This window comes from Cynara cardunculus (assembly GCF_001531365.2).
Source record: "Cynara cardunculus var. scolymus isolate 2C chromosome LG 17, CcrdV1, whole genome shotgun sequence".
Lineage (NCBI taxonomy): Eukaryota > Viridiplantae > Streptophyta > Magnoliopsida > Asterales > Asteraceae > Cynara > Cynara cardunculus.
In genome coordinates, this window is record NC_037544.1 from 34,126,188 (window position 1) to 34,148,381 (window position 22,194).

At 35.0% G+C, this 22,194-nt stretch overlaps 2 protein-coding genes across 2 annotated transcripts; one reads left to right on the forward strand and one right to left on the reverse strand.

Annotated features, from left to right (window-relative positions):
* The first annotated feature begins 880 nt into the window (after positions 1–880).
* On the forward strand, positions 881–5,046 carry LOC112500710 (probable 1-deoxy-D-xylulose-5-phosphate synthase 2, chloroplastic). The gene is made up of 10 exons (XM_025104266.1): positions 881–1,003; positions 1,727–1,897; positions 2,287–2,451; positions 2,526–2,676; positions 2,836–3,107; positions 3,369–3,642; positions 3,725–4,032; positions 4,117–4,398; positions 4,471–4,755; positions 4,865–5,046. The coding sequence occupies exons 1-10, from the start codon at positions 881–883 to the stop codon at positions 5,015–5,017; spliced, it is 2,184 nt and encodes a 727-aa protein (XP_024960034.1). The 3' UTR covers positions 5,018–5,046.
* A 4,125-nt stretch (positions 5,047–9,171) lies between these two features.
* Positions 9,172–12,190, reverse strand: LOC112501186 (probable receptor-like serine/threonine-protein kinase At5g57670). Its single transcript, XM_025104867.1, has 10 exons — positions 12,058–12,190; positions 11,837–11,976; positions 11,626–11,744; positions 11,418–11,554; positions 10,982–11,317; positions 10,458–10,712; positions 10,209–10,366; positions 9,901–10,116; positions 9,431–9,580; positions 9,172–9,321 (listed from the first exon to the last, which is right to left on the reverse strand). The coding sequence occupies exons 1-10, from the start codon at positions 12,188–12,190 to the stop codon at positions 9,172–9,174; spliced, it is 1,794 nt and encodes a 597-aa protein (XP_024960635.1).
* Positions 12,191–22,194: the final 10,004 nt, after the last annotated feature.

Genomic DNA, 22,194 nt, shown 5'->3' on the forward strand with positions numbered 1-22,194 from the left:
TATATATATATATAGAGAGAGAGAGAGAGAGAGAGAGAGAGAGGTTGGTTATTATACAACCCTTAATATTTGTGCAACCAATACAACCCAATCTCAACCGTCCAATTTCATTTGATGAATATGTGATTTCATAGAAGTTTTGATTGTTTCCTAAKATAAAGTATTAATCATAATTAATGAACTCTATTCATATTCCATAAATATTCAAATCATAATAAATGAACTCCCATCATTTCTATAAATATCTCAATTAATAATTGGGTTGCAAGAGTTATACAAATACATAAGGTTGTAAAAGAAATATACCCTATATATATATATATATATATATATATATAGGGTGGTTCAAATATATATATATATATACACCATTAGTGAAAATGTCTTAAAAAGTTTGTTATGACGCTAAACGTCCTAGAAACATATTATAACACTTTTAATTTAATTAGTTCTTTAAAATGAAGTTTTATAAAGTAGTTTATTAGAAAACTTGTAAATTTCGGGGTCCTATAAACCTAAATCTTATTGTAACGTCATTCATATCCTTTTTAATTAAAAAAATGTGTTATTTTACAAGAATTGTTGGATTAATTGAACTTAGTCACTCATATATAATTAACATATGCATTAAAAGATTTGACCATAAACAAAACATGACCAAATACTAAAATTATACGAAAAAAGTTTGTATATCCAAAGTCGTGAATAACATGTTGTGCGTCAAAGAGTTTGACCAAAGCCTACGGCTGCCTCTTCGACTTGCAGACATCAATGGCTTGGACCATCACAATCTTGACATACCCTATATAAATGCTCCAAAACTCTTAATAATCCACCAATCGAAGTGAAAACCTACAGTACCAAACATACTCGTATAAAAATGGCTTCTTCTACTGCTTTGAAGGGTATATTTCTGTCGTCATTTCTGGCTCAAGATGCTCACACTTCGTCTAGTTTGCTTTATCCATTCGTTACTGCAGCAAGGCAGTCAAGCAACCGCAAGGTTTCATCTATTTTTATTTATAATCACTACAACAAAATCGGGTTTATAGGACACTCTCAAATTCTAAGTGTCCTAATAGACCTCTTTATAGGACTTAGTTTATAAGACCAAAAAAATAAAATGTCCTATCTAAAGGTGTTGTAATAAGTTTATATGACGTTTTTTGACGTCGTAATAAGTTTTTTATGACATTTTTAATATAAGGTGTCCCATTATCAACTTTACAGAACACTATTTGAAAAATTGTCCTATAAAAACAAGTGTCCTATAAAAAAATAGTTTATAGGATGCTTTCTCAAAAGTGTCCTATAAAGTTGCTAATGCGACATTTTGTATTAAAAATGTCCTAAAAAACTTGTTAAGACTCCCAAAAGCATCATATAAACTTATTACAACATCTTTAGATATGACACTTTATATTTTAGTCCTATAAATTAAGTCTTATAAAAAAGTATATTGGGACACTTAGAGATTGGGGGTGTCCTACAAACTCAATTTTGTTGTAGTGAATTCTTTTTCGAGTCCAAAAGTTCAAAATATATGTTTTCTCACCCTTAAATCGAGTTTGTTTTTTCTAAATTGGTTTTAGCATCAACGTAACTCAAATAGTAATTACAATTTGGGTCAAGAAGTTAATTAATTGTATGTTGTTTATTTTATTGTGGTCGTAAAAAAAACACATTAAAATACGCTTTCATCAATCGTATATGTCTCTTGTTTTAGTTTACTCGGATTACCGCTATTACGAAGGACAAGGCAACTAATGAAATAGAACACCTAGAAAGGGTGAACGGGAGCCCCGCAAACACCCTCAAGTACTCCGGGGAGAAGCCGGCCACACCCATCTTGGATACCATTCGTTATCCGGTCAATATGAAGAATCTTTGTGTCAAGGTAAATTTTGTTTATAATCATTATATGGTAAATATATTTTAATAAACTAGTCGAAATATTTACTTGTTTTTGTTATATCATGGTACTCGTATCAAACACTTGAGGTCTCTAGTTCCATCATGTATATTTCACGTACCAAATTAAGAGGTTATCCGGCAGAAACTTCAATCAATCCTATGGCATTGTGAAATCTCTAATCGGAGGCATTAGCAGTTAAACCTATAAAACCGGACTTTTTGAAGTCATCATTAGTAGACCCACTTAATTTATTTGTTTATACAATTTCTTTTAATAGTGATGAAAGATATAAGATATACAAAATGAGAAACTAATGATGATATAGTAATACAATTACCTTAATTTTTTGAAATATTATATATGCTACATAGGATCTTCAGAAGTTGGCTGATGAGCTTCGTGAAGAGATTGTCTATACGTTATCCAAGACCGGCGGTCACCTAAGCTCGAACTTAGGGGTGGTTGAGTTAACCGTCTCACTTCACCATGTTTTCAACACCCCCGACGACAAGATCATCTGGGATGTTGGCCACCAGGTGACAGTTAATTCTGTAACGTTTTCTTGAATGGACAAAATGAATGGTTTATGTAACATCTTTTTTTGGTGCAGTCGTACCCACATAAGATATTGACAGGAAGGAGATCAAGAATGGGAATGATTCGACAAACAGGAGGACTTGCAGGCTTTCCTAAGAGAGAGGAGAGTGAACATGATGCTTTTGGTGCTGGTCACAGTTCTACTAGCATTTCTGCTGGTTTAGGTAATTAACTTCACTAATTTATTTTCCTATTTAAAATACCATGGCTTGTATGGATTCTTTTACTTTGTTTTGCCTTCTTTTCTGGGCTGGCATCTGTTCGGATCTATAGAACGACCAAAAACTTCTTTGGTCTTATTTGTTTTTCTCTTTCTCGAAAAGGAATGGCTGTTGGTCGTGACTTGCTCGGAAAGGAAAACCATGTGATTGCAGTGATTGGGGATGGAGCCATGACTGCAGGACAAGCATACGAAGCCATGAACAATGCTGGCTACCTAGACTCCAATCTTATCATAGTCCTGAATGACAACCGCCAAGTTTCCCTCCCCACAGCCACTTTTGACGGCCCTGCTCCACCCGTTGGGGCACTCAGTCAAGCCCTTACAAGGCTACAAACTAGCAGGAAGTCTCGTCAACTCCATGAAGTCGCAAAGGTGCAATTTTCTCTATACATTCTTTCAAGATTTCCACATGTTACAATATCTAATATACATTCATTGTTAAACTTGTGATGTACATCCAACAATGTTAGTTTAATTATGAACAAACAAAAAACTTTGGGTTTCCTAAAACATCAAACACACACGCATACACTCCATAAAAAATGACTTGGCTCTCATGTAAAAAACTATAATCTTAAGAAAAGTAAATATTCGAACAACAAAAACTTGATGTCGAAATTATGTGATGAATAGGGAGTGACCAATAAATTGGAGGATCAAACACATGAAGTTGCAGCGAAAATGGACTTGTATATGAGAGAAATGGTGGGTGGTAATGAAGCTTGCATCTTTGAAGACCTTGGGCTCTATTATGTTGGTCCAGTAGATGGACACAATGTTGAAGATCTTATCAATGTTTTCAATAAGATCAGGTCTACGCCAGCAACAGGACCTGTTCTCATCCACATTGTTACTGAGAAAGGCAAAGGCTACCCTCCTGCAGAAAATGCACCCGATAAGATGCACGGTATTGCATGTTTTACCATAAGATTAACCTCGATCATGGATGAAAAAGAAACACTCAGTTATATGTTTCTTTTCTCTTACAGGTGTTGTGAATTTTGATACTCAGTCAGGAAAACAATTCAAAACGAAAGCTAGGACCCTCTCATATACCCAATATTTTGCGGACTCTTTGGTTGCCGAGGCACAAAGAGATGACAAAATAGTCGCTATTCATGCAGCTATGGGAGGAGGCACAGGCCTTAACACATTCCAAAACCAGTTCCCTAAGAGGTGTTTTGATGTTGGCATAGCCGAGCAGCACGCTGTCACCTTTGCTGCTGGTTTAGCAACTGAAGGGCTCAAACCATTTTGTGCTATTTATTCATCTTTCCTTCAAAGGGGTTATGATCAAGTAAGATCGTTGTCTTATTTCTTGTAAGGTAACTTTAGGTGAAATATACATATACTTTAATGCAATTAATTTATTTTGATGTAGGTAATTCATGATGTTGATCTTCAAAAACTTCCAGTGAGATTTGCCATAGATAGGGCTGGTTTTGTTGGAGGAGATGGTCCAACTCATTGTGGTGCATTTGATACAACTTTCATGGCTTGCTTACCGAACATGGTAGTGATGGCTCCTTCTTCTGAGTCTGAGCTCATGCACATGGTTGCCACAGCTGCAGCCATTGATGACCGGCCTAGCTGCTTTAGGTACCCGAGAGGCAATGGCATAGGTTCAATCCTCCCTGTAAATAACAAAGGAACCCCAATTGAGGTACTTTCTCACCTTGCTTACATTGCCGTGCATTATCCAATCTTGATTTAATTATTAAAATATTTCAAATAGGTTGGAAGGGGAAGAGTGCTTAAGGAGGGAAGTAGAGTGGCATTATTGGGCTATGGAACCATAGTACAAAGTTGTTTAGCAGCAAGTGAACTTCTTCAAGTGCTCGGTATCTCAGTGACTGTGGCGGATGCACGGTTTTGCAAGCCGCTCGATGGAGGTTTGGTCAGGCAACTAGCAAAAGAGCATGAGGTCCTCATCACTGTCGAAGAAGGATCTATAGGAGGATTCAGCTCTCACGTTTCACATTTCTTGGCCTTGAATGGGTTACTTGATGGAAACCTCAAGGTACATCTTAGAGATACTTTCTTCCTATCGGCAACCACTATTTTGATTGTTAACTATGACCTTCTCCAAATATATTAATTTCTTCTGTTCTTCTTTTGATTTATTGTAGTGGAGGGCTATGATGCTACCTGACAAATATATCGAACATGGCTCTCAATCAGACCAGATTGTGGAGGCTGGCCTCACCCCAAAACATATTGCAGCAAAGGTTCTGTCGTTCATTGGCGACAAGAAGAATAGTCTCCATCTTGTCAACTTATAGTATGTGTTAGCCATCATAATTAGATTTCTTCAATATTGTAATTGTTCTTAGTATAGGGACTTATTTTGTAATTTTGGTATAAATATTCATCTAATCCATTCAAATATATACACCATCTACAACCAAGCTTTGGCGCCAAATCCATGTTAGTTATTAATTGATTCTTAGGGCCTATTTACTAGCTTCTTATTACCTCTTATCAAATAAGAGGTTCTTACCAAAGATTTTTTTACCTCTTACCATAATCTCACATCTGACCATCCTCTTACCGAGGTAAGAGTCAGAGCCACCATCCCATTTATACCCCTGCTACTCGTTCCTTTGTAACAACAAAGAAAAGCCTCCAACTACAATAAAGAAATGAAAATCTGACACAAAAGTAAAGGTATAGAAGATTTGAAAAACCCTAGTTTCGTATTCTAGAGAAATCATAGATGCATTTTGATACTAGTTTTGTGACCAAAGACGAGGCTTATAGTTGTAGTGGAAACATGGGAAGGAGGCATGAAATTCATCATCCATGCCACCTGCAACATCTCTCATATCATGCTAGTTTCCATTTCCCATTTTTTTTCAGGTAAATACAAAATATAGGTATTGTATTTTACCTTATAAACTAAAAGAGTTTAGAGTTTGGATGATTCACCTGCTTCCGGTGCTTCCCATTTCTTCCCGATGCTTCCTCTCCTTGTAAACACCCTTCTAGTTTTTGGATGAAAAGTGTTAGCGGTCCTTAACCGGCAGTCTCAAAACTAGTCCAATCGGTCCCAAGTGTGTTCCAATCCCAATCCTCCAGCGGTCATTCCACGCCGGGCCCATTTGGCCATCGCTAAATATAATCGATTAAAGCATAATAAAACTCATTAAAATCCAATGAAACCATATAAAGCCCAATATAATCCATCAAAGCCTATTAAAACTGATTAAAATCCAATAAAACCGAATAAAACTCAGTAGATTCATTGAAGCCTAATGAAACCCATTAAAGTTCATTAAGATCCATTAAAGCCCAATAAAGACATTTTATGGCTTATTAAGGCTCAATAACACCAATAGTGACTTGTTATTTATGCAAGTATGCATTGCATATATGCATGTGATGTCTATTAGGCTTGATAAGACCGCTAAGACTCACTATAACTCAATAAGACCCAGTAAGATTCATTATAGTCCAATAAGACCCTTTATGACTTATTAAAGCTCAATAACACCAAGACTTATTAACAATTTTTACGTGGTTATTAAACAACACACACATTATTATCAATACATTCTCATGCATATACACATACATATATACAACACATATACATACACATCATATCTGTTTACCAAACAACACATACATTACCTATACATTCACATATACACATGCATATAAACATATATACAACACGTATATACATTAATACAATAATATTGGATGTCCAATGTTAATCGAATCGAATCAGATGACAAAATCCAACATCTAATGGATGATTGGATCGGATTGGATCCATCTAAATCCATTGGATTTCAACCGATGGCACCCCTAATAATATATACACATGTATACATATAACACATACAGATACATATGTGTACATATAACACATTCAAATGAGAAAACAAGAAAAATAAATAAATCCCTCGTTAATCCCTCGCTAATTAGCGATGGATTATAGACAGATGCCACCTATCCATCGTTAATTAGCGAGAGATCGGTGATGGATGAGCTTGTGGTCAATCCTTTGCTAATTAGCAATGAATGGGTTTTGGGTTTAATCTGTCGCTAATTAGCGAGACATTAAGATAGTCGCTAATAACCCAATTTCCTGGTAGTGTGTTTGTATATTGTACCATCTTACTTGACAAAATAGATAATTGATTTAGATGTAAATGACTTGTTGGATAATAAATACCGGATAAAAGAGTTGTTGTATTTTTAAAATCGCAAAACTTTAACAGGAATATCAAAGTTCGGTACCAAAACTTTAAAACCGACATCCTCACAATATTTTCTATACAAAGCGTATTTTTTTTACCTTTTGTGCAAATTTTCCGTAACATAAGACTAAATTTATATAGTACGAGGCTGACTAATTTTAAACTGTCTTGAACGGCTAAGTTGATTATGTGTACATAACAACGTGTATGAAATAATTGACTGTCTAAAACAGGGCGCATACCCAACATTATTTTCGACACACATGCAATATTAGTACTAGCGTTATCAAATGAAATACTAATGATTTTAGATTATAATTTACAAGTTTTAGACTTTTTTTAATGATTGAAAATGAACACTCATCCGAATATGGCATACCAAATGGTTCAAACCTGATTACATATTCTTTACTAATTGCCAAAGCTGTGGCTCAATATAATGTTTCATTATGCATATATAAGAATGTGGCAAAACGTGTAGCACACACCATAAATCACACGTTAACGAAGCAAAATTAAGCAAAAGAGAAAACATTTATCTCGTTTCATTTTGACACGTTTTCTACAATTTTACCGCATCACGTCTAAGAGTTTGACTTACAGGCTTGTTGCGTGGTTGTAACATTTTTTGGATGAGGTTCGTAATATGAATGTTGTCAAAATGTCCGAACGACAATCTGAATCGAATGACACATTGTGTTCTTATTTGACGGTCCAAATCGGCATCAAACGTCCATATTCCACCTTCTCTATCAAGTATAGGTTGACTTGAATCACCTCCTGTCGACTTCAACCTCAGGCATGTTTTTCGGCATGATGATGCCTCAAGATTGAATCTCCTTCGGCCATAAGGAGTGCAGGACACGTTTTGCATTGTGCCTTCCTTTTCCTACTTGCAAGTAGGACCATGCTGTAAGAATTCTAAATCTCGGACTTTTGTCCATGGTCAAAAGAATTTGGGCAATGGGATTGTAGGATGCATCATCACCAACATCGGTACCATGAGAGGCCATCTTATAAGCAAGTAATAACTTAAGAAAGAGAGAAAGAGAACTCAAGTAGGAGTTGTTAAAAACCGAAATCGAATACTAGCCAAAATCACGAATTATAGCAAGAATTGTGTTTTAAATTATTAAAAACTTATTTTGTTAATAAAATATTAAAATTTTTAAATAAGTTTGAAAAATACAAATTAAATTTATTATATACATCATAAACTAATATCAGTCTATTTTATAATATTTACATGTAATATATATTATAACTAAAATGATTAATAAACTATAAGACGATGTTTGGTTTGAGGTATGAAACAATAATCAATGAGAACGAAAATTAAAGAAATCGTTTAGTTTTATATAATATAATATGATTATTAACACAGAAGCTCAAATTTTAATTTCAAGTTAAATTAGAAGGAATAAAAATTCATTCCTATTTTCACTTTTATTTTTATTCTTCTACCTGAACTAAACATCCCCTAAATTGTATATTGGAACTAGAGGGACTAAAAATCTACACTCTAAAATAGAGTGGTTGAATAGTGTTACTTCATATTTGGTCTGAAGAATGAAGTGGGGTTGGAGAAGTAATTATGGAGTAAAATATAGGATATTGAGTGGATTGGAGATGCTTTTATAAGGTTACGAAAACATTTTTTTTTTATTAACCTGGATATTCAACCTGTTATGTTAGCCGATTAATTTCAGGACGACTATCTATTTTGTAGATAGCTCAAAGTCATCGCATTTGAACCTCCGTGACCACAAGGGGATTTTTATTCCTCCTTCGATTTGAACCTGGGACCTCCAGGTACTTTTTGACCTTTAGAGCCAAGCTCAAACCAACCGGGCACCACTCTTGTGGTTCGGTACTATTAATTTGTCTCGCAATTATAAGCCATTTATCTTGTAAGTTGGGTGGAAATAATGGATTGATTAATCTGCTACTGACCACGATGTCCTCAGAACTGATCCATCGTTGTGCAATGATCGGTATATTTGCAACATTGACTGTATTGATTAAGTTGCCTCTTTAAACATAATAATAATAACCTTCTTCCTTACAGAACATGAGAATCAATAATGAGACAAAGAAGTTAAGGTAACAGAAGAAGAATTGATGAATTTAATGTTCTATGTATTGCAACCTATCTAGTTCTTATGGTAGCTACTTAGGCCAAAATTCCAAGTTATATATTATTAAGAACAAAAATAAAATTTTCTTCTCTAAATGTCGTCTAAACTTATATCCGATGGAACGTCGTACCCAAAAATCATGGAATAATCATCCATTTCATTCTCCTCTTGTGTAAATTCTGGTATTCTCCAACTCTTTGCAAATTCTGAGTCATCTCCATGTTGTAGAACTTCCAACACCTAACAAGCCAAAATCAGACGAGGAAGATGATTGTTAAATCACTCGTTTGCACTAGTAGAAAGTATATGAATTACTCAGTCGAAGGGGAGTGCCAAGAATAACATGTACCTCGGTCATGGAAGGTCGCCAATCAGAAGATTGTTGTACACAATATGAAGATGTGAGTACTAGTCTATACAGTTGATCGGAGTCGTATTCACCTTCTAGATCAGGATCAATTAGTCGGCAGATGTCTCTAGAGTCCATAAGTGGCTTCGCCTATAACATTGCACGGTTTATTACTAATGTAAATGTATTCATCTTTGTTTTATTACGTATTTTCAATTAAATTTTGGTAGTGAGCAAGAGTTGCTGAAAATCACACCACTCACTTGGACTCAGAAAAATCTATCAGTTATCAGTTTTGGTAAACTTGATTGGTTTAGTTTTACCACAGTTTGATCAACATTTTTCTTCTGTTCCTTATTTTGTGTGTTTTGAGAAAAAGGGAAGAGATCTTTTATTTATTTTGTGTGCATTTGGGTATGTTTTCTTGCAACTGTATCGTGAATCAAATGTGACATGATATGATTACTGACCCACAACACAAGGTTCTGTTTGTCTGAATCGACAGGCATTCGGCCTGTTATTATCTCCAAAAGAAGAACTCCAAAAGCAAAAACATCTGTTTTTTCATCAACAATCCCGTGCATAAAGTATTCTGGAGCTAAGTATCCGAAAGTCCCTTCAATGGGAATTACGGCATGGTGTGTCCATTTGCTGGGAAGCCATTTGGCCAGACCAAAGTCTGAAATCTACACATACAAAACATGAATTATTTAAGAAACAAAATGGCAAATATTTCAAACCTCTTGTTGGATAGTACGTAATAGTTTTTGCCGTTCACCTGGGGTTCGAAATCTGGACCTAGAAGAACATTTGATGCTTTTATATCACGGTGTATAATCCGATGCTTGCAACATGTGTGAAGATAATGTAAACCTCTAGCAATCCCAACAGCAATTTTATATCTTTCAGGCCACTCGATATGCTTGCCGGTTTTTCCTAAAATTTTCAAATGTCCTGGTGATCAGATCTAGTTCCAGCCCTGTGCAGCAAAAATTAATGATAAGAACTTAGAAACTATTTCTCATACCATGTAGCGCCGAGGAGAGAGTTCCGTTAGGGTAGTAGTTAAAGATGAGATAGAGTCCATTTTCAACACAGCAACCTACTAAGCTCGCAGTGTTGGGATGGTTAATATGTCCAAGAATGCCTAACTCCATTAGGAACTCTTTCTCCTTATTTTGATCTTTGTTGTCCTTGGCAAGCTTTTTCACCGCAATGACTTGTCCATTTTCTAGATCACCTTTGTACACCTCCGAGTAGCCTCCGATCCCGACTATATTATCTGCAGAAGTTCGTTTAGTTACATGCACTTTTTGTGAAAACTAAATGACATATCTTTAGCATGCATTTGCTTAAAATGTGTACCATTATAACTGGGCAAGACTTCATGTACCAGAATAAGACATTTTATTTAGATAAGTTGGTGAGTGTCTCTCTCTCCATATATCTGTCTATAATATATATATATATATATATATATATATGGTGCAAATAATATGAGAACCATGACAAGGTTATTAGGTTAGCTCACGGTTCTTAGATATTTGGTACCTGGATGGAAATTATTTGTTGCTTTGGCGAGCTCTTCGTAACTCAAGCACTTCAACAAAGTTTGTTGTTGTTCTTTGATTGGAAGCTTCATGTCCGCTTTCCTAGTGTCTGGTTCAAATGGAGAGCGTAAGAAAGATGAAATGCGTTTCAACGATGATATATGCTTTCTGAAAGAAGATTGCCCTTTTGACTTCCGAGCCACCAGAGGCGGAGGTGATTCCATTATGCTTGATCCCTCAAAGCTAGAACTGTCTTCTTCTGTGCTATGATAGTCGCGTTCAGATAAATCCAGCACGTTTCTAGGCGAACGCTGCTCACTCTTCTTGTTTGAGAAATCTGAAACATTAGTCGAGTTATGGAATTCTGATACATTCTAAAGTAATAGAATATTCCTAGTGAAATAAGCGCTGAATGGAAACCTATCAGATGAACAAACCTTCTTCGTTGATGTTGCCAGAATGAAAATCTTGTTTTTTCATATCCGATTTCTGAACCAAAACTATCGAGCATGATTTGGGTGAATTATCAAGGCAGTATTTTTGTGTTTGATGGACCCTAATCATGAAAGCAAAACTCGAATACGGTGAATATTCAATCAAGACAGTTTGAACAGAAATTGAATCATCATAATCCAGTATTCTTACCGATTTGAGTCGTTGCTTTTGCTTGAAATGAGAAGATACCTAGATGACATATTTTTGGCTTCTTCAACAAGTCCTTTCCCAACACTAGAGCTAAACCCAACTCTTGCCTCCAACTTCACCTGGAAGTAATCAGCATTAAGATCCTAGTTATTGAAGAACATATATAGGAAAGACATCAACAACATTAAAATCGTCTAATATATATAGTTACTTGTTTGGCACGGCAAACGTTTGCGAATTCCCCCGTGACAGATATAACAAAAGCTTTTGCTTTCCTTATTCGCGTTCGATATCTGTTGATGGATTTCGAAACACCCCTTTTGTCTGTGTGTTTCTTCGTTGTTTGCGCCACTGTAATGTTTCTGCCAACGTTAAAACTAAAAGTAAAAAAGCCACTGATTTTTTAATTGAGAAACAGGTCTACGTACTAACCAAGAACATGCAGGGCTACGACAGTGTCGTTCGGACGAGCCAAATTACAGATTGCAGATGACAGAAGCTCCATGCTCCGTTCTTGATCGAATGAGATTCCTATGAGTATTTTAGTCGGGGCAGATTGTATCATTTTGTTGGTCTCCAGAAAGAAAAAACAAGGTTAACCAACAAAGAGCTTGTGAGTTCTTTATGCACAATGAAAGCTCAAGACCGGGCTTAAGAATATGTATAAAGAGAAGATAATGATTGATTAAGACTTCTTTGCATTATCCTCTCATCCAGAAAATCTTGTTTAAGAAGCATAAGCAACTTTTTTAAGTGTCACTCATTCACCAGTGTCTGTGTGTAAAGGGCTGCAATTAATTGGTTTATGGTTAAGAGGGAGATGGGGTGCTTTGTTGAATAAGCAAAGGTGGAGTGGCACTGTATGATTTTGTCTTGTGACATAAGCCAAAGGCAAAGGAGTGTTTTTTTGGGAGTTTGGTAGGATAAGGAATGTGACGTTCTTAAGATTCCTACACTTTATCATTGGGAAAACTTTTGAAGGACACTACCATGATTTCAGAACATCCATAAACTACAAAAGATTATATATTACTTCTGTGTTTGAAATATATTGGTTGTTTATGCACTAACATATAATATAACCAATATATAATCATCCTTAGGATGGTGCTTGATTGATTTGAGTTTGGCTTCAAAGGTTAAAAATATCTGGAGGTCCCATATTCAAATCCAAGAAGGAACAAAAATCCCCTTGTGGCCACGGATATTCAAATGCGGTGACTCCGGGCTACCTTATTATAATAGGTGGTCGTCCTGAGATTAGTCGGCTCATATAGCGGGTTGGATATCCAAGTTAATAAAAAAAAAACATAACCAATATATATTACTCAATTAAAGAATGGCATACACCTGACATATATATTCTTTACGAACAAGGATATAATCTAATGGGACGTTTTATAAATAAAGTTCGTTATCCATTTTGTGTTTCATAGTAAATCTAAGGCTTTTATTTCAAATCCATTTACCCGTTTACTCTTTATTAATCTGTCTTTGTATTCGTCTTTAAATAAATTAGTAAGTGATTGACATTACAAAATAAAGAGACTTTACCAGTGGATTTTTCCATTGATAATTACCAACTTAACGGATTTGTAGCGGATAACCGGCAGATTGATTATCACCCACGGATTTTTCCATCAATATTAAAAAATCTGCCGCTAATCAAAGATCACCGATCACACTTTTTGTGACGATAAGATCCGCTGGTGACAGTGACGGATCTAGGAATTATTCTGAGCGGCTATACCTAGGGTCCACAAAGTAGCAGTTTGACCTAGGGAGAGTCAACCCAGTTTGACCTGGAGAAAAATTAATTATGTTGATCTAGAGAATAAAATACACATTTTCAAGAAAAATTAACCTTGATCTTTAAAATATATATATATATATATATATATATAGCTTCGAAAACGAGATAAAAAACGACTTTAAAAAGAATTTGCATGAAAAAGAAAAATAAATCATGAAGAAAAGTTATTAGATCAAAATAGAAGAAAAATAAACAAGGAATTGTTGTAGATGTATCTTTATTGTTCACATTTTTAGTAATAACATTGTAGGGCCGGCCCTAATAGTCAAAATTTAAGAGATCAAAAATTAATATTTGCAAGATGTAAGAATCAAACCCGCAACTTATTGTATCTCCTAATTTAATATAAATATCTAAACCATTTCACTCATGTTTGATATTTGTTATAAATTTTGTTTCAAAAAATTTGAGGGCACCCTTTAAATCAAGCGGGTGCACTTTTCAAACGTCGATCTTTTTCTTACAATAATCGAGTGAGCGGGTGCAGAGGAGTCCGCTCGGCTTTTAATCAGTCCACCCCTAGCCAGTGATAGCTTTTTTCAACAGATTTTTCCGTTGATGATTCCTCTTTATTTTGTAGTGTGAGGAGTAAACAAACACGAATTAAATCAAATTGCGCTATGGGTGTAACGTGGAATTTCCATAACAACTAAAGAATTTAAAATCGTATACACTCAATGTGTTCTACAAAAATTATAAGGTCACTTAAAAGAACATGTGTAACTATTTATCAAATATAAAGTAACTTCTAAACTGACAACATAGAAATATACTTATACAAGGGTGGTGCCTGATTGGTTTGAGCTTGACTTCAAAAGTCAAAAGTGTCTGGAGGCCCCAGGTTTAAATCCAAGAAGAAACAAAAATCCCTTTGTGGCCACGGAGGTTCAAATGTGGTGACTCCGGACTACCTGCAAAACAAAACATGTGATCATTCTAAGATTAGTCAGCTCGTATAACAGGTTGGATGTCCAGGTTAATAATTTTTTTTTGTTATTTTTGTTAAATGTAAAAAGGGATTACTTCCTATGTGATTTGTTGTGGCCACTTTTATTCAATTATTCAATCATAGATGTAGGGACATGCTTTCTTTGAAAACTAACTAATTCCACTACGATACAATAACACTATCATTGTTTCAACCACGAATGGCATGTGCCCCATAAATTAATATATTAGGATAAGAATATTTTAGTGCAACGGAATTCAACATTTATTATAGTTCAATTCAAACCATCTCTTTTTCATTAATGATTAATATATTCGATAAACTACTAAAAATAAACTAATGAATAAACAGTGGGTTTTATTTTATAACATGCGGGTAAATCTTAAAAATTGTCATAAAAATGAAACATTTAAGAAAGATATATGAAGAAGGTGTAATATCTATAGTGTAGTTTTTGACAAGGCACGTATTGATGAGAGTGTAGAAGTAAGCATTTGGGAGCAAAGGATAACCCCTAGTTGGATAATTGTACATATATAGGCTCAATGATTCATAGGGAAGGCGAAATTGCACACGATGTACGCACCGCATAAAGGTGGGTGATGTAGGAAGGCTAGCAAGAAAGAACAAGGAAAAGACCAGACAGAGTCGCTTGCAACCTCCGGTGTGTGCAGGAGGCGTGCCACCACCGCTTGAATCACCGTTGGAATTATGCGACCAACCACGTGGCTAAACCCGCACGACTAGTCACCCGCACATGCACATGTGAGATGGATTCGACGGCAAGAATCGTCTCTAATCATTTCCTTTTTGTCTATATTGCTTTCCTTGATTAAATTAGTTTCCTTAAATCTTTTGAATTCTTCTATTATTATTATTTTTATAGACCCTTTGAAGTCTAGGTTATAGTTCAGTTGATTTCGGTTAGTAAAATACCTCTTTTAAGATTATTCTTTTAATTATTTTTTTAAGTGTTTACGTTGGTAAATTCTCTACACCGAGGGTTTGAAGCTTGTCGATCCTTTTCACACTTCCTACTAAGTCAATGGGATGGTTAAACTAGAGAGAGGCAATATGATTGTTGTGTAATAAAAAGATATCATTAAAATTGAAGGGAAATTTTATACGATAGCCATAATACCATAAACCATTGTATGGTATGGAGTGTTGGGCATTAAAGAAGCTACACGTGATGAAATTGGAAGTTGCAATGCTAAGGATGTTGAGATGGACATCTGGTCAGACAAACGAAGTTCAGATCGAAACTAGGAATTGTGTCTATCACAAAAACTAAGAGATGCATGGTAGAGTGAGATGGTTTGGACATGTTCATAGAAGACAATTGACAACACCAATTAGGAGAGTAGAAGACGGTTGAGAGGGTGAAGAGGAGGGGTAGGCCTAGGAGTAAGGTTCTAAATGGCGTCTAGCATGGCGGCGAAGCCAAGCCTCAGACTTTAGGAGCCACAATGTTTTTTCAAGGCGTGACTTGTGCCTGCAAATATTTATATCATATATAATCTTATATATTGTTAAACAGTTTTAGATTTGAAACTAACAAAAAAGTATTCCATTTCTTACTCAAATGCATGTACCTATTTTGCTACTAGTTTCGAAAGGTAAGTTGTTGCATGTGAGATGGGTCAAGTTTTGAAATACATGAAGCTACTTTATCACATATGGTTACATGGAGTTTTATAGGATTTTTATTTTGTGATTATTTTGTGACTCACAGGTGAAACTTTGAAATGCATAGGTTTATTTTATTGTGTGTGCTTGTGTATAAGATTTCATTAAAAAATGTATCCTATGCGATTTTGTTATTTAGATGTGAAGATTTTGATAGCGTCCAGTTGTATAGTTTTCCCTTAAGTTTTGTATGAATTATTTTGTTGCAGATATATTCTATTTGGAGCTTTCTTCCTGATATTTTAACCAATATTCTAGAATGGTGAAAGCATATTATTATTTGGCTTTAACTTTGAAACCAACATAAATTATTTCATCTTTAACCAAACAGCATGCACATATCATTTTACCAGTTTTGCGAAATAAGGTAACGCATGAGAGTTTTGTTGGGAAATTTCATTCCATGTTGTTTAGTGGCCGGCTAAAAGAGATTTTCTTTTTGGAAGCTTGATGTCGTGTAATTTCTCTTTTGAGTTTTGTGCAAAAATATTTTGTTTGACACTATTTTAATGCATGAATTAATTTATATACATGGTAGGAGTAAGTGCGTGTTGGGACTAAGATGGTTCGTTTGATTTGGTTAGTTGTGTACATCCTTGTTTGTTGTCATTGTAATTTTGCGCAACAGAAATGCATTTTATTGTTCAATTTTATGAGCATGACATTTGTGGCCACTTTGAACTATTATCTAGTGGAGGTAGTTATTTTGAGGGTGCATAAGAATTGTTATACAGATTTTATGTTCGACAAATATTTTAAAATTGCAAAAACAAATTGGCATATTTGTCGAATCATAAACTTGGAAAACTTTGAACTCATTAAAACCACAGATTGAACATTTTTGTGGAATGAATCGTATTTGAGGACTAGAAAATTCCTTGGGAATTGAAGTGTTGGATGATCTGACTGGTGGCTAGTTTTGATTTGCGAGGTTTCAGCTTGAAAAGCCGACACACACTTAAATTTTGAGGTATTAGACATACGAGTCATCCTGGTTATTAAAGAAGTGATCTTTCCGTTTCAGTAATCTTTGGGTTGAAAATTTATGTGGTTCATGCATGGTTTGAGTTGATTATTGGTAGTACACCATCTTGGTGATTCTTTGACACTAGAGAAATTGTGAAATCGGGCGCTTGGGTGTTGTAGTTATGGGATTTAAGTTCTCATATTAGGTGTCAACTTTAAAATGACATTGTCAATCAAAGTAATGTAGATCAAAAAGAAGTACTTGTGAGTAGAGATGGCCAAAAACCGGTCCCGGGCCGGTCCCAACCGGTCCTCACCATTCTCATAACCGGCCATAACCGGTCCCGGCGTAACCGGTCCCGGTCCCGGTCGAAAATGATAGGACCAGTATAGGTACTTTATAACCGGTTATGGGCCGCCGGTCCCGGTCCCGGTCCCAACCGGTCCTTCATTAAAAAAATAAGATTTTTTATTTTATTTTTTTAATGATATATATTTTTAATACATTATAAAATTTACAATTGGGTCACTCAAATACACTTTAAAAATGCGTTTTAATATAATTAAAATTACGTTTTCTTATAAAAATACATTATAAAATTATTTAAAAATACATTTATTTATAAAATTAATTGAATTTTCGGGACGGGCCGGGCCGGTCCATAGTCGGTCCCATAACCGGTCCCGGTCCCACGAAACTACCAAAAACCTCAACCGGTCCCGGTTTTCGGTCCCATAACCGGTCCCGGTTTTCGGTCCCATAACCGGTCCTTACCGGTCCCGGTCCCGGGCCGGTCCTTTGTCGATCTCGGTTGCGGTCCTCCGGCGGTTCCGGGCCTGGCCGGGCCCATTTGGCCATCTTTACTTGTGAGCATACACATATTTGAGGTATGGTCATTTTACGATCTCAGGGTCAACTTTTGATTTTGTGGTCAAGAACCACCGGAGTACTTGGGCTACTTCAGTTAAATTCTAAGAAGCATTCACAAAATATGTGGTGATTCTGATGAGATAAGATTTTTGGTAAACGGTGATTGTTGATTAAGATTTTCTTAATCAATAAGAATTTTATCAATGGGATAATCGATGCTTGAATGAATTATGAGAGTTGTGTAATTGTTGGATTTGGGATAACCAACCCTCTAAGAAGGGTATTGTCACGTTCTTGGATGGAACATTATGCCAATAATACCGGTGACTGACTAAGGAAATTTGGGAATCCTTGTTGTTGACGTGCTTTATAATGGTTTGGAGTACAAACTCAGAGTTGTATTGTACCAGACTAAACTAATTTATAAGATCTTGTCAAGGAAAAAACGATAAATATTTTATGTTAATGATTTTTTGGGATATTTAGAGTGGTTACATCCGGAATAGACTTAAATGATGAATCTTATATTGGGAAATTTCAAATGCTTGAGATTATACTTTCTTTCTAGATAAAAAGTTTTAAATGGAATATTGAGGATCTACATACATGCAATTTTAAGTCCATGTTTTTGTTGAAGGTGTTATCTTAGAAGGGACTAACTTGATTTGGAAATTGTGGGGACGTTCGCATGAATGGCTCAATTACCGATATGAGTCAATTTAAATGAGGGGTCATCAGTTAAACTTTTCACACAAATGGAGTGGTATGTATAAACCCTTCCATGTGTTTCTCTTATGCAAGAGTGTAGTGAAGAAGGGAAACCTGACACGAATGATCGGGAATTTGATTTGTCAAGACTTAATTGTGATGTTGGAGAAATATGGTTATTTTGGGAATTCAAGGAGGATGCAGAGGATGATGTCCTCAACTGTTCTATTTGGTGCTAGATTTCGAGGACAAAATCTTTTATAAGGTTGGGATGATTGTAACACCTACATTTTTGTGGGTGCAACATTTTGGGATTGGTGTTATTTTTATGAGCTTTTGAAGTATTTTAGTGAGTGGAATGCAATGTACCATGAAAACTTTTGGTACGGGAGAGTTTAGGTTAAGAAAGGGGTGTATTGGTGCAAATAGAAATTTGTGTCACTCGTCCTGCCAATTCAAGCAGCGGGCCAAGTCGCACAACTTTTTGTTTCTAGAAAATTTGAGTTGTACTGTTTGACTAGCCCTGCAACTTAGGCCGCTAGAAAGTCCCCACAAAGTCTCTGGAACATCTTTTAAACTCGATTTTTAGGGTTTTTCCCCCATTTCTTCCACCATCCTCTCTCTCCTCTCTACCTGGGCGATTTTGGATCTTTGGAGACATTTTTGGTAAGTTTTTTAAGCAAATGAAGAGAGAACCTTGAAGATTGAAGGCCTATGATGGGAAGCTTCAAGATCTAGATTAAGTAAGTTTCTTGGTGTTTTGAGATTCATTTTGGGTATCTTTGTGGATCTAAAGTTTGCATTCATATTTGGTTTATTTCTATCCATGGAAAGTGATCTTGAGAAGTTACTGGAAGGATTTACTTATTGGTTCAAGTCTTCATTTTTGGGAACTAGAGATGGGTTTCAAAACTAGGTTTAACATAACCTAGTAAGGTGAGTTCAAGTTGTTTTGTGAAAATTTTGCACATGCCAAAAATGTCCATATTTAGGAGTCTAAAAGTATTTTACTTGATGTTTATAAAATGTGTGGTTTATTTGATGAGATATGTATTTTGGATAAATTTGATTCTATAAATCATGTAAAACCTCTACCTTTATGGTTTTTGTATATTTTGTGAATAAATCATAAAATGTGTGGATTTTGTTGATTTAATCCTCATATGGGATTAATTGATGATTAATGCTTTTTTGGTATCTTGAATTTGTAAATCATTCAAATAATATGCATGATTTAGTTTGATTGGACTTTGTGGTATTTTAGGTCGTAATATTTATTAAACCCTTTAAATGCATTTTGGACTTTATGATGAATCATTTTGGATTAGTCCATCAAGTTCAAAAGCTTAATGGATAAATATCCGTTTTGGGATTTTCCCCAACCTTTGAATCGACAATAAAGGTATTCACATATTTTGGGCATAAGTAGTGTAAACTTTGGGTAATTTGTATTTTATTGGTTTATACCGACTTTTATTGAATAGTCAGTTGAATTGTTAAGTTATTGGCTCAGTTTTGATTGAGATGAGTCTTGAGGACATTTGTCTAGTTTTAATTACTCTATATTGAGCTTGGGACATGATAGGCATTTATTGCAATTTTATTTGAGAATTACATGTTTTGAGTATGTCGATCATTCATTATAATCATGTAAATTAGACTGCAATGCATTAAATCCATAGACATATGTGTCAGTCATGTTTTGCCAAGCGAGGTGTTTTGATGTTCTCATCGTGGAGCCCTACAGTTTAGTTGAATGAGGAATTTTGATGTTCTCAGCTTAGGCCCTTTTATTTGTGACAAAAGATAAATTTTGAGGTTCTCTTCTTGATATCATTAGTTTGGGACAAAGGAGAAGGTTTGATGTTCTTGCTTTAGAATATTTGATTTTAGGAAAATGAGGAGTTTTAATGTTCTCATCTTATAACTTGGGGACTAACTCATAATGGAGTTTTAATATTCTTATCTTAGCCCTAAATAGAGTAATTACCAAGGCTTGTATGCTAAGGGTGATTTACTCATCAACATCTCGATGTGGCTTACTTGGTGTTCCGCTACTTGATGGAAACGGGTCACCCTTTCACACGAAAGGTTTTATTTCTGTTAGTGTATCATTCATTTTTTTCGGTGTTGTTTTGCGGATGCAGTGTATCAATATATCGGTTTTGATAATTCGCGTCTTACCCTCTTGTTTCCAATATTTGGACATTAAACTTTATTTATGGTTTTGATGTAAGTATTGGCTTTTGAATTCATATTAAATGGATGTTTTAAATTTAGAGTTTTCATTACGGAATGATGCATATTGAGAAAAAAATGTTGTTTTTACGATAAAGACATTCTATTTTAAAGAACATATTTTAAATAACATATTTTAACTATTACTCAATAAGTCAATGATATTAGACAATTTAAATTAGGTTATTGAGTAAAAGCTAGCAAGTAAGACATTAAAAGATAAGAAAAACCAAATATCACGTTACAAAAACCGTTTATTGGGCCATGGAGTGCCACGAGCTAAACGTGGTGTCAGACATAAGCTTTGAGTCACGACGCGTTACGACGACTGTTATGACGACTCTTTTAGAACACTGCCTAGGAAAACATGTGTTAACCGGTTGACATTACTAGAAAACTGACCATTTCCGGCGGACGAAATCCGCCGGTAATTTACCGGGGGATTTCCGTGGGACACCAAAAAAGTCAACGTTTTGTTGACTACCAAGGTTTTCCGGCGGATTTCTTAAGTACTCAGTTTAATCTTGAATTTACATCTAACTACAACATTTTACCGGCGGATTTTCGGCGGATATTTAAATATTTCCTTTAAAAAAAAGAATTAACAATTTTCCGGCGGATAATTAAATATTTTTCAAAAAAAAATGTAACATTTTTCAACGGATTTCCGGCGGATGATTAAAAAATTTCTTACAAAAAGAATAAACAATTTTCCGGCGGATAATTAAATATTTTTTTTTAAAATGTAACATTTTCCGGCGGATTTCCAGCGGATGATTAAAAATTTTCTTAAAAAAAGAATAAATATTTTTCCGGCGGATTTCCGGTGGATAGTTAAATAATTTTTTTAAAAAAAATTAACATTTCCGGCGGATTTCCGGCGAATAATTAAATAATAAAAAAAAAATTAACAATTTTCCGGCGGATAATTATATAATTTTAAAAAAATAATTAACCATTTCCGGTGGAAAATTAAATATTTTCTTAAAAAATATTAACAATTTTCCGACGGATTTTCAGCGGATAATTAAATAATTTAAAAAAAATAACATTTTCCGGCGGACTTCTGGCGGATTTTCGGCGGATATTTAAATATTTTTTTAAAAAAAATTACCTATTTCCGGCGGAAAATTAATTGAAAAAATCATATAAAATTTTTCCGGCTGCTTTCCGAGTACTTCCGGCGGAATTATTTTTTTTCTCATTTTTACAAACTTTTCTTTAAATAATAGATCGCATTGGACTTTAACGGTTCTATTGGGCTTTAATGGGTGTTAGTTGGGCTTTAATGGATCGTATTGTGTTTTAACGGTTATATTGGACTTTAATGGATGT

Coding starts and splice junctions, on each gene's coding strand:
- LOC112500710 (XM_025104266.1), top strand. CDS start 881: ATGGCTTCTTCTACTGCTTTGAAGGGTATATTTCTGTCGTCATTTCTG. Junction 1,898..2,286: donor TGAAGAATCTTTGTGTCAAG/GTAAATTTTGTT, acceptor TATGCTACATAG/GATCTTCAGAAGTTGGCTGA. Junction 4,756..4,864: donor TACTTGATGGAAACCTCAAG/GTACATCTTAGA, acceptor GATTTATTGTAG/TGGAGGGCTATGATGCTACC.
- LOC112501186 (XM_025104867.1), bottom strand. CDS start 12,190: ATGATACAATCTGCCCCGACTAAAATACTCATAGGAATCTCATTCGAT. Junction 11,555..11,625: donor AAAAGCAACGACTCAAATCG/GTAAGAATACTG, acceptor ACCGTATTCGAG/TTTTGCTTTCATGATTAGGG. Junction 9,581..9,900: donor AACAGAACCTTGTGTTGTGG/GTCAGTAATCAT, acceptor GCAATGTTATAG/GCGAAGCCACTTATGGACTC.